This window comes from Ursus maritimus, unplaced genomic scaffold (assembly GCF_017311325.1).
Source record: "Ursus maritimus isolate PB19 unplaced genomic scaffold, ASM1731132v1 scaffold_36, whole genome shotgun sequence".
Taxonomy (NCBI): domain Eukaryota; kingdom Metazoa; phylum Chordata; class Mammalia; order Carnivora; family Ursidae; genus Ursus; species Ursus maritimus.
The window spans coordinates 771,987-791,068 of record NW_024426230.1 but is presented as its reverse complement, the minus strand read 5'-3'; the positions used below and the strand labels follow the sequence as shown (position 1 = coordinate 791,068).

At 42.6% G+C, this 19,082-nt stretch overlaps 1 protein-coding gene across 1 annotated transcript; it reads right to left on the bottom strand.

Moving 5' to 3' along the window:
• Positions 1–5,954: 5,954 nt before the first annotated feature.
• Positions 5,955–6,687, bottom strand: RNASE9 (ribonuclease A family member 9 (inactive)). Its single transcript, XM_008683680.1, has one exon. The coding sequence runs from the start codon at positions 6,685–6,687 to the stop codon at positions 6,082–6,084; it is 606 nt and encodes a 201-aa protein (XP_008681902.1). The 3' UTR covers positions 5,955–6,081.
• Between the last annotated feature and the right edge of the window lie 12,395 nt (positions 6,688–19,082).

Sequence of the window (19,082 nt, the reverse complement as noted above, 5' to 3'; positions counted from 1 at the left end):
AGCGAAATAATATTCTACTGTGTGTACACCACATTTGGCTTATCCGTTCATTCGTGGGTGGACATCTGGGCTTTTCCCCGCCTTTGGCTACGGTGAATAATGCTGCTATGAGTATCGGTGTGCGAGTATCTGCTTGAGTCTCCACCCTGACTCTCTCCCGCCACAGTGTGGAAACAGAATTCCCTCTCTCCTCATGTATTTCCTTTCCACAGAGAAGGGGAAAAGGAGGCACATTCTAGAGTTTGAACATACTAATCTCAAGGAGAACCTATTTACGAAGAGGCTGTTTAAATTATTGAATGCGTCTAAGTTGGAACTGTACTAGACGGAGTTAATTTATCAGCTTCCCTGTGAGTGGTGCCTCGTGAGAATGGTAGACCAGTTAGCCACAGCCTAAAGCCTTTGCCTTCTTTCCTACACATCTGAGTTGTAGCATAAGGTGAATCTTTAGATTGTTCTGTAAGATGATCGTTGCACTAAGGTTAGAGATGTGACAAAAATGTCCCTCATCGAGGCCGGCTAGAACTACCTTGGCAAGACTGCTGCAACTGAACATCGGCTTTTAGCTTTGCTTTCCAGACACTTAATTTTATTAACGCACCCCAAATTAAGCCACTTTGTTGCTATGCATCATCCATATATGAACTTATAATGAAACCATACAAATTAAAATAAGACCTAGAACTGCAGAAAGGCTAATTCTCATCCCGTGGTCATGATCCCATGTTATTTTTCAATGGGTTGCCCGATTCCAACAACCACAGCAAGGAGACTTGGGTATAGGAGGCTAATGAATTTTGTCAGCCACCTGTGATAGCCTGGTGCACGCATCTCTAGTGAAAGAAATGTCCTATCGTGGGTAGAACACGTTCTTGCTGGTTTGTTTCATGGTCAGGCTCCCGGCATGACACTACAGTCAGTGATCCTGAACTCTGGCGGGACCTTAGAATTGCCTGTGGAGCTTGTTAAAGATACAGATGGCTAGGTCTCATCCATACCTAGTGAATCAAATAAATCTCCAGAAGCTTCAGCGATTTTGTTAAAGTTTTACAAAAGATTCTGGTTCATGAGTGAGAGATGAAAATCGCTGGACCAAACTTCTGCAGTTAGGTTTTAGCAATCACTTTAGGCTGACTCTGTTGGTCATGGATTCTGTACTTCTGTTCCAGGTTGGCTGAAATAAGATCCTGCCCAAGGAGCCAACACTCGAGTCCTCAATTATAAACCTACCTAGAGATGCTCATACTTGAAGGCAAGTGAGTAGTGAGTACATTCCCTGAATTCCTGTAGAAGTCTGGAGTTGGTCACGACAGATGCTTGAAGACTGAATAATACAACAACGATACTCAACTGCATTGAGAAAAACACTTCCTTAGGTCGGATTAGCTGCTTCCCCAGATACACTTTTCTATTCTTCCTTTTAGTACTAAACAACATTCTCTAGATTCCTTGCCTTCGATGTGTCTTTGGCACTAAGTTCTGGCCAGTGTGATGTGAGTTGAAGAAATGCAGCAAATTCCTAGCCATGTTCCCTCCAGAGGAAGCTGGCTTCCCTCTATCTTTTTTCCATTCCATGCACTGAAGTACAGATGCGTGGTGAGCTGGCTGCAACCAGTTGGACAAAGACAACACCTTACAGCTGGAGAAATGGTAGCGCGATCACGTGGAAAGAACGCTGGTCCTTCAGTGATTACACAGAGCACAGCCACCTTCCTGTCCTGGACAAACTGCCCCCCGGATTGTTATAGAAAGGAGACGTAAACTTTTATCTGTTTGAGGTACTGTATTTTAGGAATCTTTGTTGTATCAGATTCCTCTGTGCCATAATTACGGCAGAAGCCTACGGGACCAGTAGTCTCAGCTCTTTACTGACGTGTGAAATTCCTGTCCCTATTCCCTTCTCCAAAATGCTGCAGTCAGAATGTCAACAAATGAGACACGAACGGACTTTCACTCTATTTGTGTAAACGTGCAGCCTAACATCTTTCAGTGGTAGTAGGTTATGGTAACTCTATGTCTTACTGAGTGTTCAGCGCCCTGCCGAAGATGACCAAGGGAACGTGTACCTTTAGACCTGAGGCCTAGGCGTGTCTCCCTCTGCCTTCTCTAGAAACAGTCCTTCAGACGCCCACACCCTCAGTACATAAAGGTACAGAAGGTATGACGACACAGACATCGGATAGCATTCACTGACAACTTCCCGCGTGCTAGCAATGCTCCTTACATTGCCCTTTACTGACATAAATCTTATTCCCGGTATAGAGGCCCCTTCATGTCCAGGCCTTGTTTTCATCTTCTCTCTCTTTTCCCAGAAGGGAAGAAATAACTCTTTCTCTTACTTACTCTTCTTTTCTCCTTGAAATCTCTCCCTCCCGTATTCTTAATGTCTACCCCTTTCTCAGAAATGATCCCTCTCTCCACGCTGGGCATGGAGCTGCTTGAGATTCTCTCTCTCTACCTCTCCCTCTGCCCCCCCCCACCTAAAAATAAAAGGAAGTGATCCTTCTATTTTGATATTTGTCTCACAAGCTTCTAGTCCAATAGCCATAACATATTTAGCTTCATGAAATCCTCAAAACCTACTGTTCTTCCCCTGCCCCGGCACTACTATTAGAGCATATATTGGGAGTGGTGAATTGTCTGTGCTTACTTATAAGGAATATGTTTTAATAAGAGGAGGAAGGTAATCTTCAACAACTGAATAATGTCAGATATTGACATTCTGAAACAAGGGTTAAGTCTGCATTTATGGGTACACTCATTATCACCGTGAATGCCCTTGTTCTCTTGAAGGTTCTATTCTAGTGATTGGAAAACATAGTCTCAGAGTCCAGTCTTGTGGAAAAGCTGTTCCTAAATTCAAAATCTCACTGGGATAAAGTATCTTTTATTTCTTGTTTTGATAGAGTCACTGGCCAGAGGCTCTATGTCACTGGAGGTATCGCCTTCGATCTCTTAAGAAGAACTTGATAATATTTACTAGCTTTTGCAATCTTCTAACCATGAAAACTAGGGTAGAATATTTATCTCACACTCAATGCAAGTCATAGAATGTACCAAATACAATGAGAAATATTAATTCAATTTTGCACAAAAATATTCAGAAGCAAATGAATAGGGTTCAACCTGGTATCATCAGTTTTCTTCAATAAGGAGAAGCACAGGGATAGGTGCAAGCTTCGGTCCTATACGCTCCCTAATGTCCTTTGAGAATGTTGTGCTAGGACAGAAGGAATGGAGCGACCGTGCTCTCCGCTTATCAGACTATACTCCTCTGCTCTTATTCAACGACATAATGTACATCATAATTTTCAAAGGAGAGTACCAATTGGCTTTATTTTGGTTAGGAGACAAACACCATGTCTATTTTTTCCCCTTACTCTTACAAATGCTGTTGCCCACATTCCTTCACTGAATAATTAAAACTTAAAATTAATGTTGTATCACCACTTCACACCCATCAGGATTGCTATTATATATAAAAAAAGAAACCAACAAGTTTTGGTGGGGATTGGACAAACCGAAGCCCCAGGGCATGGCTGGTGGAATGCAAAATGGTGCAGCGGCTATGGAAAAGAGTGTGGTGGTGTCTCAAAAAATTAAAAAAAAAAAAAAAAGAACTGCTATATGCCCCACAATTTCACTTCTGGGCATAGACCCAAAAGAATGGAAAGCGAGGACTCGAACAGATATTTGTACATCCTCGTTCACAACAGCGTTGCTTGCAATAGCCAAAAAGTAGAAGGCACCCAAGTAAGTGTCCATCGATGGAAGAATGGAGAAGCAGCATGCAGTATACACATCCAATGGAATGGTAGTCAGCCTTACAAAGGACGACCCTTGAAAGGACAGACACTGCATGGTTCTATTTATGTGAGCCATCTGGAGTGGTCAAATTCAAAAGAGAAAGAAGGTAGAACGGTGGTTGCCAGGGCAGAGGGGAGGGGCAAATGGGGGAGTTATTGCTTAGCGCACACAGTGCTTCATTTTGCAAGGTGAAAAATTTCTGGAGAAGGCCGCTGGGATGTTTGCACACGGTGTGAATGCATACACTTGAAAGTGGCTAAAGTAGTAAATGTTATGCTATGTACATCTTACCACGATTTTCAAACATTACTGTTGCATCGTCATTACAGAGATTCTAACATAAAGAATAAACCGTGATGTGAGTCAAGGTTACGGACAATATTCATCTTATTAGTTTGGTGTTATTGAAGAGAGAATGCTGGTGGAGACTGGATGATAAATCTTATGATGAAATCTTCAAAATCTTACTTTGGGTAAAGCTGAAAACTATAGTTTTGATCTGTCTGAAGGAATCCAGTGGAGAGAGGCCAGGATCTGGATTTTTTACGCAATACTAGATAAAAAGAAAATCCGTGTGAATAATCGTTGTTCTAGTTCCATGATTCAGTTTTAGAATGTGTATGGATCAGATCATTTATCTGGAGAGAAGAAGATAATGTTATGATATTTCATGCCTTATTTACTGTACTGTATCTACTCTCACAAATACATTGTGTGTTGTATAATCCCGAGCTAGGTGGGATGAGTGTGGCCCAGACGAGATGGTCCATAGCACACACCCGGGCTACACTTTGTGCAGAACTTCTTCGCCTGGTGTATAGAAGGTTGACTTTTAGAGCATGTCACGAGATTTCTAAAATTCTATGGGATCCTCATTCACTCAGACATTACAATTAAAAGCCCCAAGCTTCCATGTGAACGGTGGTTTGATTTTCTGGGGTTCTTTCCTTAGTCACTGAAATGGGGTCTGGCAGTCCTTGGCCCTAGGCCCTTATCTACATCCACTGATAAGGTAGGCTCTTAGCTCTGAGTCTGAAGACAAGCAAAAGGACTGGGAAGGAAATGAGCAGATTGAATTTCAGTGCAATGTGCAAAAGTGATAGACACTCTCCCTACCATCTCCCTTCACTACTTCTTATCCCATTTTCTGTAAGTTATTGGGAATCATAATTAAAGGATATTAAGGAATTTCACAGACAAAGGGAGAGAAATTATTACCTGTACTGGACAGACAGATTTCCTTCATCGTACAGATTTTCCAGCCTTTTTTGGAAGTGGCATATTCTCAGATGAAGCCACATGTACTGGCAAGGAAATAAAGGTGACTGTGCCAGAAAGTGAGGAATTGTTTGGAGTTTTGTGAACAGTGATGTCTGATGTAGAGTAAAGATGTGGAAATCTATGAACACAGCATTGGACAATTGAAAAGTACTTTGGGAGCTTGCTATTCTGAATATTTAGATATTTATCCTGAGATGTCTCGTATTAGAATCTACATCTTCATGGGGCGCCTGGGTAGCGCAGTCGTTGGGCGTCTGTCTCCGGCTCAGGGCGTGATCCCTGCGTCCTGGGATCGAGACCCACATCAGGCTCCTCCGCTGGGAGCCTGCTTCTTCCTCTTCCACTCCCCCTGCTTGTGTTCCCTCTCTAGCTGGCTGTGTCTCTCTCTGTCAAATAAATAAATAAAATCTTAAAAAAAAAAAAAAGAATCTACCCTTCATGTTCTCCTTGAGTATTTCGTTGTATGGAAAGAACAGAACAAGTGACATGTTTACAAATACAGTCCTGGAAAATTGAATTGCACGATTTCTTGAGGAGCTTTTTGTGTTCTTTTCCTTTCAAATTACGTTAAAGAGAAAGGCACTTCCAAACCCAGAAACCCCGCAAAACCGTACTGGAGACGCTTCGCTAGGTCAATGCGCTTTATTAGTTTTCCTGAACTAGAGATTGCCATGAATACAACTCAGAAGCACACTCCAGACAACCATTTCCTGTTCCTCCTGGAGCTGGCTCTCCCTTCATGAACTGCAGCCGTTCATCCTCATAACACACTCAAAAGGTGCTAAATTACTTGACCCGTTTGAAACCACATCTCGGAGAGCCATCGATGAACTTAGCCCCCTCGCCTTTGCGTGGTGTTAGGGGAAGAAGGGAAGAAGGTGGGTGATTCAAATGAACAGGAGCAAAATGACCATTCTCAATTTTCACTTGCAAGGATCAGTAAGCACGGAGTGGGTTACAGCCTCCTCTCTTGACTTTTTAGAGAACACTCTTTTAGAAGGGCCACTCTAGTTCACTGTAGAAGATGCTACCATCTTTGACATGTTTATCTAAAGTCATAATATCATTTACGTAAGCAGGAATAATTTCTTGAATGTCGTCTTGCCATCGACAAGTGATAAGGACATAGCCCTGCCTATAAGATGATTTGTATTCGCAGTCAGACATTCTAGCTCCTCTTGTTAAATTACAATACACCCCTTCTATCAGTTGCCTGCTCCTGTGACATTTCTTAACTCCATTTTTACAAGGCACGAATATGTTTTTACAGAGCTTTTGCAACTCCTCATACACTACTTGGAGGAAGAAATGTTCTCTGACACAACGGAACTTGTCGTGAACATTTTTCATCTTCATTTCCGCAGTACAGTACTCTGGATCAGTTAGCGGTCTTGCGGGATCGATAATCGTACGTCGTCGGAAAGCATCTTTGGTAAGAGGTCTGGCAGGTCCTAGCTTGAGCAGCTCCTCCAAGTAATCTTCGAACTCTTCCGTCTCTTCCTCTGACTTACCGAGATGGATACGCAAAAATTCAAACTGCAGCGGCTGCAGCAGCAGGAGCAGCAGAGCCAGGGGCCGCGCCGCCCTCGGAGCCCGCATGCTCTCCGTGGGGACTAGGAGAGAGAAGGGGACAGGTGCCGCTGCCACGCCGCGCTTGCGTCTGTGCCCAGCCACGCGTGCGTTTCTGCCCGCCCCCTGCAAGGCTCAGCTCTAAGGCTTCGGGCGATTTTCAAATTGACAACTCGGCATGTATTTCAATATTTCTGAAACATGGACTGAAAAGTAGCCTTCCGACGCCCAGAGTCAGTCTAGAAGACTGTGGACATGCGAGGAGAAGGGGAAGGAAGGCGGGAGAGAAAAGGAGAGAGAGGGAAGCAAGGAAGGATGAGGAAGAGAGCAAAGGGCAGATGCAGGGCAGGCCAGCCGCGGGGAGGGGAGAAAGCGGAGAGGAGACTCCCGCTGCCGCCCTCTGGAGCGAACGCCTCCGCTGCTTCCTTGGGAGTTGTGACCCTGCACTGCAAAGAGCCCTAAGTGACCCTCCCTCGCGTCCCCCTGCTGTGAGGAGGAAGGTTCTTCATCTTAGGACTTCTCTGGCTTCTCTCACGGGAGCTGCCTGGGAGAAGGGATCAAGCCAGGGACCTCGGGTCAGAGGATCACGTCTGCTGCTCTTTGGGTGTCTGCTTTCCCCTGGCGCGTTGCGGGGAGCTGCTCGGTCCTCTGTGCAGCCTCTTCTGACCGCTCAGCAGAGCTGAGCTGCATCGCCTACGGGGGTGGGGGGGTGCATCCTATTTCGTTCTCTTTGGTCGACTTCCTAGACTTCCGGTGTCGCTGTGACCAGGTTCACATCCCTAACCTCTCTCCACCCCGTGTGCCTGTTGGGCAGTTATGGGAACCTGACCAACAAGATTTCAGTCCTTACTTTCTTGCCTCCTCTTGGGTCCCCCGTCTGTTCACCCCACAGCAGGCTGCATACCCCCAGGACTTTAGATACCCGTGAGCAAGTGTCCTTGCTACGCAAATGTGTAACACGGAGATGACTTACATTTTTAAAAAATCGTACTACTTTAGGGGCGCCTTGGTGGCTCCGTTAGTTAAGCATTTGACTCTTGATTTCCGCTGGGGTCATGAGCTCAGGGTCGTGGGATCGAGCCCCGAGTTGGGCTCCACACTGAGTGTGGAGCCTGCTTAAGGTTCTCTCCCTTTCCCCACCCCTCCTCCCACTCTTGTACTCTCTCTCTCCCCCCCCAAAATTGTCCTGCTTTAAAAAGAAGTGGAAATACCTAATTTGGTACATACTGAAGAAGCATGTTATTCCTAAGCTTCGTGGTCGTGGTGTGAAATCATTTAGAACTTTCCTTCCCAGAGTTTCAGCAGCAGTAACACGTGTCGCAGGAGTTGTGCCCCATCGCTAGACATCTGGGCATACAGTCGGCCCTTCAGTGCCAAGTGTCGTCTTCCACAGAGAACTCTTGGGCCTGCCTATCATTTTCCATTCCTATTCCAAATCTGGCTGTGAATCGCTAATTCTCCAAGGAGGCTTTGCTCCCAGAGAAAGGCGAGTACCTTAGGTATGCTGGAGAGCAGGCTTCCAGGCCTCCCTCTGCCCATGGCCTCTTTACCTCGTTCAGTCTTTGTCTTGTCTGTGCTTCAGAGATGGGATGTTTCCAGGTCTGGGCCAGAGAGATCCTGATATGGGGGGTATTGGCTTCCCCTAAGAGCACAGGAGCTTAGAGTGGAAAGGGAGAAAAACAGGTCTGAGCAGCTGAAATACATACATTCTCGGGGTCGCCCTAAAATGAAACAAAAAATAATAATGGCTGGCACAATGAGCAATGACATCCCAAGTCCTGTGCTAAGCACTATATATATTACCATCTTCACCATCCGAACAACCTTTGATAAACATGTGTTTTAGTATTGTTTTGTTTGCATTGTAGTTAGCGTCTCTTGTGAAAGGAGGTCGCTTAAAATCTTATGCTGGCTCCGGCAGAACCCTGGTTCAAGCCCAGGGCACAAGTCCTTCTGATGTCCACATCTCTGGCCTTGGCTGCTATTCTATGGCCCTCATCAGTCTAGTTTCCCTTCCTGAGGCAAATGTGGACTTCCTTCTCCACGCTGTCTTTGTGACTCTCCGAAGAGACTAACAGAAACAGAGAGATCACAAAAGTGGCCAGAACTAGAATTGTGTTTGACCCACTCGAGAGCTGTGAGAACTTGGCCCCCATGGCACGAAGCCTCACCGTACTGTTGCAGGAGCAGGGTCCTGGGTTTTCTTACTCCACTGTGCCCTTGGCCTTCCTCAAGGCAACCTGAGGGGTTCTCTAGTACTGGTAACCCCGAGACCCGGACTGACGTGGAGGAGCACACGGAGAGCCTCTGATTCCAGGTGGGGGGCAACCTGTGTGTACGTGAGGAGAAGAAGCCAGAGAATGGAGGAGTTAAAGAAAGGCAGATGTTGGGGGCCCATGGGAGCAAGCAGAGAGAACAGGAAGAGTGAAGGCAGGAGAGCAGAGAATCGGACTGGAAGGAAAAACGGGCCTGCGCTGGGGCTGTGAGCGTGGGCAGGCTTGGTGTGACCATATTTAGAAGCCCTTCCTTCCGGCCCTGCTTGCACACTCTCATCAGACTCTCCCCGGGAGTCTCTTCAGGAGAGCGAGCCCGTTGTGACCGTCCAGGGAGCTCAGCACACATTCCCCCAAGGGAGAGCCTGGAGCCTCTGCGACGTCTTGGGCTGGAGAGAACAGGACAGCAGGTGCACGGACGGCGGAGCTCGGGGTCCCGCTGAGGACACGCATCACGCCCTGCCCGGGACTCCTCCTTGCTTCTTACGCCCGAAACTTCTTAATCTTTTATTTACGAATTCAACTTGTAGTTTTCATGCTCGTCAAAATCCTTTCTCACTCGAAAGTATATGCTTTTTCGCTTCTGTTCTATTTTGTGACTTTTAGGGATTTTTTAAAAAAACTTAAGTCTCTTACCCATCTGGAATTTATTTTGAAGTACAGTGAGAGGTGGGTTTTATTTTCACATAATTTGTCCATAAGCCCAGTACCAGTTATCTGGGGAATGAAATCCATTCTCTCACCTCTGATTGATTGATTGATTGATTGATTTAAACAAAACATTTTTTTAAAGATTTGACGCTTAACGACTTTACCACCCCAGCACCCCTCTCACCTCTAATTTAAAAGTTACCTTGTATATTAAATAATTCTGTTTCTGAACTATCTATTGTGTTTTTATGATAGTTTGATCTGTTTGTGTGCCGGTAATATGCTTTGACTTATTTTCATTTTATAAAATATTTTAGTATCTAATAAAGCTTGTTCAAAAGTTAGCACAGAGAGAACAGAAAGAAGATGAGTGGACGCTTGGGGCAGAGAGTAGGAATGGAGATGCGCCATAAATGTGCAAGACAGACAGAGACAGAAACAGAAAACACAGACAGACGGCATGGGGACGTGCTTGTGCGATGCTTCTTGAGTTTTCGCCTGGCAGCCTCACAGCAGAACCACCTGGCCTCCCTGTGGATTATAGTTCCTTGGTTTTTCCTCAGACCTCATTAATCAAAATCTCTGTGAATGGACCCATAAATTTGCCCTGTTAACAGACTCACAAGGTGAGTCTTAGCCCAGGAAAGCTTGAGAAGCACTTCCTTAGTATACGTAAAAATGTAATTTATGATAGAAAAAACATCTCCAAAGAGTGGGGAAAGTGTTGGGTCTTTTCAGTAAATGCTTTTGGGGAAAAAATGAGATGCGTTGCTTTCACCTGTTGGCTACTGTGAATAATGCTGCTTTGAACATGGGTGGACTCTGACTGAGTCCCACTTTTCCTCTCTGCCTTTACACTTGCTTGGGAGGGTTGGGGCAGCTTAGATCTATAGGCCGGCCAGAGCCTGAGAAAGCCTGTGGACCCTGAGCCCCTTCTGTGATGTAGGTCCTGAGTCCCTGGTCAGGACTCTGTATTTAACACTATTTTTACAAAAGTAAAAGAGTGAGATGAGTCATAGGCCCCTTAAGTAGACAAATACATATTTCAGAGGGATTATTAAGTGGTCTTTTAAAAGTAGGTCATTTTTAAAATGCAAGATTTTTAAGTGATCTTACAGTAAGGCATCGATGGATTCTGATCATATAATAGTTACATAGCCTCAGTCCCAGAAGGAAAGACTAAAATTGTATCTTTCAAATTGCTGAAAATTATACCTTACAAACTCAATGCTGGTGAGTGTGATAAGGCGGGCAATCACGCATTTGTGACTGGAATGAAAAGGTGGGCAAATATAATACAAAGCTTTAAAAAACTGATAATTTCCCCCTAGTTTTAATAGGTAGGATTCTATTCATTTATATGGAAACATGGACAGTAAGTTTTATTTAATAGAGATAAAAATTTGAAATTTGAAAACATAAAAATCCAAAATTTATAGAAAAAGTTAAATAGAGTCTGATATGTTCATAAATATGATAAAAACAGTAATAACCATTGCGATAAGAGCTAATATTTGAGGTAGTATTCTATAGTCATAGAATTATATATTCTTAGGATGGATTGTTTTCCAGAATTTACACATATATTAATCAATGAAATTTTAAAAATATGAAATATTTTGAATATTATACTAGTAGGACTGGTTACAAGGACAGAAGTATCAAACAAATTAAACACAAGAGGAACTGTATTAACTCACAGAAAACAAGTCCAAGAGGCACAGCGGGATGGAGAAAGGGAGTCCTTCGCTACAGTCTTGTTTTCTCTCTTGTTCCACTGTTTTCTATGCTACCTTCATTCTCGTGCAGGGTCTCTCGATGTAATGGCAGAGAAAATCATTTATCACCTTTATAGCCTATATTAAGGGTCACAGGAGGAAGTGTCATCCTCTCCCACTGTCATCCAATCTAGAAAATAGCTTTACTGATTGGCCTTGTTCCTGTCATATGCATAAATCCAGGAATGTGGGGTCCTCCGATTGGTCAACCTGAAACTTATGTGTTCTTTTGAGAAGGAAAAGCAAAATCACAGAATTAAAACTCCAGCAGAGGTTCACCTGGGTGGCTCAGTCGGTTAAGCATCTGCCTCTGGCTTGGGTCATGATCACGGGGTCCTGGGATAGAGTCTCACATCAGGCTCCCTGCTCAGCAGGGAGCCTGCTTCTCTCTCTCCCTCTGCCCCTCCCCCCCACTCATGCTCTTTCTAGCTTTCGAGTAAATAAATTAAACCTTAAAAAAAAAAAGGGAAAGAAAATCTCCAACAGAATTCCAAGTGCTGTCAGAGGGTTGTTCCCTGCAACAGAAGAAAGGAAAGGAAACCAACTACAAAAGCAGCAAACGTCTATTACAAATGGCTGGGGGGGGGGGGATAAAACATTAAATTATATCTACAACATGATCCAAATTAATGGAAATATAGATTACATGGTGGGGAAGGAGGAACTGAAACAAAACCTCAATAAACTATTATTTCTGAATGGTTAATTTTTTATTGTTATCTTTAAGGCTGTCTATTTTTCAAATTTAAAATAAGTAATCCTAAAGAAATGTCACTTAAGAAATGCATTTTTTTAAAGAGCTGGTTTGGGCACATTCTTAAATGTTAAGTGCCAATTTCTCAGATTGCCACATTTTGATATCAGTGAACTTCCACTTTTTTCAGCATCAGGCAAAGTCAGTTCCTTAGTTTGAGTGGTTAAGCAAAAATAAAAACTCAGTCCTTAGACAGACTTACCTTTATGAGTAAATCCCAGAGCATCTCTTAGTTGAATTCCGTAAGAAGAATCTAGCCAGTTTCACATTTATATTTTTCAAAAACATTTTGAGGCAATATTTATGCTTCTGACCTTTCCAGCCATAACCAAACTGAGAATGAGGTCAGACTGAGAAAATCTAGAGAAAAATGTGATTTTTGTGGGTCATAAAAGGATCAATGACTTCCCTGAAATGCACATCTTTTGCTCAATTCAAGACATTTTTTTCCCTGTAGGGCCCTGGAAAGACCTGAATATCTGAGCTTAGAGAGACACACAGAATAGGCCCACACAGAGTAAGAGCTACCCAGTAACTGAAAATCAATCTTCACAGCACAAATATAGAGTAATTTTGACATCTTATTTTGCAAAAATGGAGTCAAGCCAGCTCTGGGACGACAGAATTATCTTCACATTCGATTGCAGTTTTCTACCAATTTATATTTCCTCATGCCTTGGTTACCTTTTTTATTGTATGATTCTATTTAAAAAAATTTTTTTAAAGATTTGTTGCATTGATATCTGCTATTTTTTCCCTGTAACGCCAGTGTGAGTTTAGAAGGTATAGACTAAGATATGGCTACTGGTTTGGTTTGATTTCATAATTTGGTCCTTCTCAACAATCAGGAATAGCCAGAAAATAAAAGCTTGGAATATATTAGGGTAGGCTATCTCATAGATTTTGCTTAGGAAAAGGAAAATAAAGCCCAATGAGACAACGGGCTTTATATCAAGAAAAAACAGGGGTACCTAGATGGCTCAGCCAGTGACGTATGCAGCTCTTGACCTCAGAATTGTGAGTTTGAGCCCCACGGGCTGGGTGTAGAGATCACTAAAAGAAAAAAACAACATAGACTTCAGTGTTTATAACACACACACACTCCTCAATGTATGATGGACAAGAGATCAAAGGGATATTTTTAAAACAACATTAAGGATATGGAAACAAGTGTATAAAGTAGAATATTTTTCACAGTTTTGGAGTTAATAAAGGATGTGTTTTATTAAACCAAACAAGAGTACAGCCACAAAGAAAATTATTGAAGGACCCGACTACACACACATAGACTGACTTACATACCCATATACATGAGTACACGGAAACCTCACCCAAACAGATAACATAATCATCATCCCTAATAACAAAAGGCACCAAAAAAATGTTCAAAAACCAGCAACAGCTTGGAAAAAAAATGCTTTGAAAGCATATTCAGTATGAAATTGCTTCTCAAACTCAGGTGTAAGAAAAGTGTGAATTTCTTTTCTCAGTCCAACATACCTGCACCAAAACCCCGGCTCTTAAGGGCGGCAGTGAAACTTACCTCTCTTAGTATTTTAGGTGTCTGCTGCCTTTCTTTCTTAATTAGGAAAGTCGAAGTATCTGAACAGAAAGTTCCGTTTCGGTACGTGGGTGTTGAGTGGCAACATCCCAGTCTCTCTTGCTGCTACAAATTGTCTTACTATGGAACACAGGGGTGCTGTCGCTCACCTCCTAGATAATATTTTAAAAACTTAACACAAACCCAGTAACATCCCTTGGAGCCATCAAGACCCCAAAGTGTGACAATTTCTTGTGTTATGAGTTTCTCTTTCATCAGAGTACCGATAATCATGCGTGTGGGAGAAAACCGCCTGAGGCTGAGGAAAGAACTATCTAAAAGGTTCAGAGGAAACAGTGCCTAACCCCACTAGCCAGGCTGGAAAAAGTCAGAATTCATGGGGCATGAGGTAAAGCGCTCAGGAAGGTCTTGCCTCAGTCGTGGGGAATAACCAGCCCTAGACCGTGACTGCTCTGCACCCACCTAACAAATCAAACAGATCGATGTGGTTCCAAATAGTTATGTGTTCCCAGCAAAAGTTCAAGAAGAGTCACGGGAATACAACAATACCCTTACGAGGTAAACCGGCAAGGTAAAATCCACAAGATCCGGCACGCAGTCAAAAATTACTAAGCATGAGGGTGGCTCAGTCGGTTAAGCGTTGGACTTTGGCTCCGGTCATGATCTCATAGGGTTTGAGCCCTATATTGGGTTCCCCACTCAGTGGGGAGTCTGCTTGTCTCTCTCCCTCAGCCTCTCCCCCTACTTGTGCTCTCTCTCTCTCTCTCAAATAAATAAATAAAATCTTTAAAAAACATTACTAAACATGAAAGGAAGCAGGCAAACATAAACCATAGTGAGGACAATAATCATTCAGTTGAGTTTAACCCCAGATAGGCACAGAATAAAGACATTAAAACTATCATTATAACTGTACTTCTTATGTGTAAAAAATTAAGTAGGTTCACAGACAATAGGAAAAAAATCAAACTTTAAAGATACAAACTAAAATGTGTGAGATGAAAAATACTCCAGATGGCATTAATGGCAGATTAGATATTGCAGAAGAAAGTTTTGTGAATTCAAAGGTTCCAGAAATGGTCCAAGTGAAACACAGAACAAGAAAACAAAACAAAGAGTGAAAAGAGCACCAGCAAGCTGTAGAATGAATTCAAGTGACCTCGGATGGATAATTTGAGTCCCTGAAAAAGAGAAGCAGGGGAACAGAAAAAAAAATTAGCAGAAGTAGTGGCCACTTTCAAAAGTTGATGGAAAGTATGAGTTCACAAATCCAAAAAAGCTCAACACATTCCAAGCACAAAAACAAAGAAAAACATACCAAGGCACATCATAAGCAAATTGGAAAGAAAAAAGAAACCCACGTAATAATGAAAAGAAAACCTTGGAAGCAGCGTCAGAAACAAAGATATGCAATGCCTGGAGGAGCAAAGAGAGGGGTGATGTTAGATTTCTGATCTGAAACAATGTAAGTAAGAATAGAGTAGGAAAACATTACAGTAAGAAAATTAGACATAGAAATTGTATACCTGGCAAAAATACCTTTAAAACACTAAGGCAAAATAAACCCAATTTCAGATTGCAGAGCTTAAAGAATGCATCACCAGCAAACTCTCACTGTAAGAAATTTTAAAGGAAAGGCAAAGAGGCAGAGAGAAAATTATACCAGTTGGAGATATGAACATACACAGAAGAATGAAGAACACTATAAATGGTAACTCCAGGGGCACCTGGGTAGCGCAGTCATTAAAGCGTCTGCCTTCGGCTCAGGGCGTGATCCCGGCGTTCCAGGATCGAGTCCCACATCGGGCTCCTCTGCTGGGAGCCTGCTTCTTCCTCTCTCACTCTCCTGCTGTGTTCCCTCTCTCGCTGGCTGTCTCTCTGTCACATAAATAAATAAGATCTTTAAAAAAAATAAAAAATAAATGGTAACTCCATGGCCAAATGAATATGATTTTTTCTTCTTATTTAAATTTATTTAAAATAAAACAGACTAGGGGAACCTGGGTGGCTCCGTCGGTTGAACGTGTGACTCTTGATTTTGGCTCAGGTCATGATCTGAGCATCATAAGGTCGAGCCCCAAGTCAGCCTCTGTGCTCAGCACAGAGTCTGCTTCTCCCTCTCCCTCCTCCTCTGCCCCCCGCTGCCCCTACCCCACTGGTGTGCGCTTTCTCTCAAATCAATAAAATCTTAAAAAAATAAAATAAAATAAAACAGACTAAACAAAGCTTGTAGCAATGTATAATGGGATTTATATGGTATTTCAAAATAAAATGCATGGCGAACGATAGCATAAAATCTGGGAGGAGAGGACTGTAAGCATATTATTGTAAGGGTTTTATACTGTGAGTAAAGTAGTACAGTATCGGCTGAAAGTAGGCTATGATAAGCCATAGAGACATGCTATAAATCCCAATGCAACCACTGGATTAAAACAAAGAGCTGTAGCTAAGGAGTCAACAATGAGATGAAAACGGAATCATAAAAGAATTGATAAATCGAGTGACGGAAAAATTTTCAAAATCAGAAAAAGGGAGCAAAGGATAGAAGGGACAAACAAAAGAAATAGCAAGAGTTAGACTCCGACTAACCTATATCAGTAATCTCATTAACTAGAAAGGTCGTAGCATACCAGTTAAAAGCTAATGACAGACTGGATTAAAAAAAAAAAACAAGTTTCAATATACATCGTCTACAAAAAATACACTTTGTATGAAGACTCAAACAGGTTAACAGTGAAGGATGTCGAAACATGTACCATGCTACTGCCTGTCGAGAGAAAGCTGGAACGCTACGGCGATATCAGACAAAGTAGATTTCAAAGCAAAGACTATTACCAAGGCGGAAGGGGGTCACTTCTGAATGATAAGAAGGTCAATTAAACAACAAGACATAATGGTCCTAAGTTTTTATGGCCCTAGAAATATGGCTTCAAATTACACAAAGCAAACATAGAAAGAACTAGAAGAAGTGAACAAATCCATAATTACAGTTTGGGCTTTCGATATCCACTTCTTAATAACTTTAGATCGAGTAGGCAGGAATCAGCAAGACTACTGAAGACGGGAACGACATTAACAACCATTAACCCCAGCTGACAGGTATAGAGCACTCTGTACAACGAAAGCAGAACACACACTTGTTCAAGTGTCTGCAGAACATTTACCGGATACACCAAATTTTCTGCCACAAAACCAGTCTTATTAAACTCAAAAGGATTCAAGTTAAACAAGATGTATTCTCTGCCATTGAAATGAAATTAGCAATGAATAAGAGAAAGACCTCTCAAAAATCTCAAAACATCTGGGAACTAAATAAACCAATTCTAGATAACCCATAGAGCCAACATGAAATCAAAATGGAAATTAGAAAATATTTTGATCTGAATACCGTTGAAAACAGTAACACAGCATAGCGAAGTTTATGGGATCCTGTTAAAGCAGTATTGACGAGAAAACGGATAAACACTACACATTCGTATTAGATGCAATGCATCTATCATCTATCTATCATCTATCATCTATCATCTATCTATCTATCGTCTATCTATCTATCTATCTATCTATCTATCATACACATAGCAACATAGATGAATCTCAAAATAATTAAATTGCATTAAAGAAACCAAAAGAAAAATTGTACATAATGTACGATTGCATTTCTATAAAACTCTAGGAAACAGAGATTAATCTATAATGAAAAGAAAATAGATCAATGATTGCTAGGGGGTGGAGGGCGGGGACAGGTGACAGGAAGGAGTAACTAAAGGACACGAAATTTGGCCAATATTGGATATGATTTCATGGGCATAGACATATGTCAAAATTCAGGAAATTAGACAATTTAAATACTTTCCGTTTATCATATGTCAATTACATCTCAATAAAGCTGTTTTAAAAAATTAAAATATGAAGTCATATAACAAGTCTCAGCGGTGATGGGCTGATTGTTTGCCACACCTTCAGAATTTTGTTACCAGGGAGAAAAAAAGTCTTGGGCAGCGGCTGGGGACTTGGAACAGGGATCACCATATAAAGAAAGAATTGTAGTGCCTTTGAGGAATTTGGGGGCTGATCAAAGAAAAAGATTTGGCCACCGTGCGGCAGGGGCACACAACAAGCTGTATTTGGGTGCTGCTCGGCAGGCTTGCGTGTGGGTGAAGTCCCTCCTGGCAGCGACCTCCCAGAGACTACAACGTGTGGTGAGGCATCACCCTGCAGGGAGTGGGGAGCGAGGAAACTCCCAGGGAAGAGGGAATTCCGAGGGGGGTTTGTATGACTAGAAGATGGCGCTCAGCAGAGCTCAGGGGAGTCTCTGCGTCAACAGCTCCAAAGAGCAGCAGCAGCTTGTGTTTTTTGTTTTATTATAGCTACCGTGTTCATTTCGCCTGCGGCTTGCAGATGTTGGGTGTAGTTTTATGGGGTACGCAGAGCATGCATGCTCTAACAGGCCAAAAAATATACGTATCGAGGCTACGTTTAAAACAACTGGGTAGGTAAAAATTTGAGCTTGACACTGGCGACCTCTTTGAACCCATGTGTCCCACTTGCTATAAAGAAGTAAACAGAGGGCCGACATACAGGGACCGTCTTTGGTGCCTTTACATAACACGAACTGTCCTCAGAGTGTGCTAGGAAAAAGTCCCCAGGCCACCCCTGAACTTAGACGCCAGCCCTCACATCTCTCCATTTGGGGGCGATATGAATACTGGGTCAGGAATTATACTACCCCGAAAGAACATTCTCCTATCTTTCCACTTTCGGGGAAATGGACTTTCTTCTTTCACTCTTGGCTATAGCTTTCTTTTGTAGGCCTAACACACAAATCGCTGGGAGACTAGCACATTTTTCTCTACTGTTCATTGCTGTTCGCTACCATTACCTGGCTGGAAATACAAAAGATGTTAGCAACCCACGAGGCATATGTACAAAAACTCGCCTTCTTTGGTGATGGAAAAGAGAAAAATGCATTATATTGTTTTCATCTCTTGGAGGACCAAAAAAAAAAAAGCAACCATATTAGTATCTTAATAAATTATCCTGCCATGCACAGAACAGGAAAGGTGGTGATATCTGTAATACGTAAAGAAAATCACTTCTTACTGATTAAAAAAAAAAGCAACCACCCAACAGAAAATAGTGTTTGTAAATAACCAAATGTCATCTGAAAAGAATCTTAACTTGAGTCTACATGAGCAGATTTATATTTTGATCAGAAGCTTGTGTTTGGGGGCGCCTGGGTGGTGCAGTCGTTAAGCGTCTGCCTTCGGCTCAGGGCGTGATCCCGGCGTTATGGGATCGAGCCCCACATCAGGCTCCTCCACTGGGAGCCTGCTTCTTCCTCTCCCACTCCCCCTGCTTGTGTTCCCTCTCTCGCTGGCTGTCTCTCTCTGTCAAATAAATAAATAAAA